The sequence below is a fragment of the Acanthisitta chloris genome, unplaced genomic scaffold (assembly GCF_000695815.1).
Source record: "Acanthisitta chloris isolate BGI_N310 unplaced genomic scaffold, ASM69581v1 scaffold932, whole genome shotgun sequence".
NCBI lineage: Eukaryota > Metazoa > Chordata > Aves > Passeriformes > Acanthisittidae > Acanthisitta > Acanthisitta chloris.
The window spans coordinates 1-728 of NW_008660798.1; the positions used below are offsets into that span (position 1 = coordinate 1).

Here is a 728-nt window from a genome sequence, read left to right on the forward strand (position 1 = left end):
ACGTAAGGCTCAGGGGTGCGGGGGGCTCTGCTCCTCTCCCGGAGCGTGGCCGTTCCGGGGGGTTCTGCATCCATCCCATGGGTGAGGGGTGGCCGAGGGCAGCACCCTGCCCGGGGTGACACAGGAGTGGTTCTCGGTGGGTTTCACGTGGTGGAGATGTACCTGTAGTGCCGTCCCATCACTCTTCCTGTGCACCTCTCGTCCCTCCCTGTCCCACACCAAAGCTTTGGGAGGAGCTGTGAGCATCTGTCTGTCACCGATGTGTTTGACATCAGCTCAGTGCAGGGGAACCTCTGTCCCGCAGAACACCAAAAGCTGCTCTGGTGGAGCCTGTCACAGGGTTGTGATAATGCAGCACAGTGGTTGTGTGTCCTGTCGTTCGTCTAATGGCAGCTGTCCATTTATCTGGCATTTCTAGATGCTTTTGTGCGTGGGGAATTTCTTTGGCTCTACGTCAGAGGCAGAGTGGGACGAGTACCGCACAGGGGCCAAGAAAGGTAAGGAGGGAGGGAGAGTGGTGTCCCTTGAGGTGCTGGCACTGCTTCATCACCCACTTCTGAGTTCAGGGAGCACCCACAGGCCCTGTCAGCTTAGAGCAGTTACGCTCCAGCAGGGAAACTCCATATGGGAGGGAAGGACGGGTTTGTTTGGGGACGAAACTTACTCCTGTCATGCTCTGGCAGTGCTGTTTGTCCCCTCCCTGCACACAGTACCAAGGGGAGTAGGGA

General features: G+C 57.8%; 1 protein-coding gene across 1 annotated transcript in view; it reads left to right on the plus strand.

Moving 5' to 3' along the window:
* Positions 1 to 393: 393 nt before the first annotated feature.
* Positions 394 to 728, plus strand: part of CWF19L1 (CWF19-like 1, cell cycle control (S. pombe)) — a gene marked incomplete at both ends in the record, with an annotated part of 9,506 nt that continues 9,171 nt past the window's right edge. Inside the window, 1 exon segment of the mRNA XM_009069933.1 lies at positions 394 to 497. Within this exon segment, the coding sequence (XP_009068181.1) occupies positions 394 to 497 (104 nt within the window).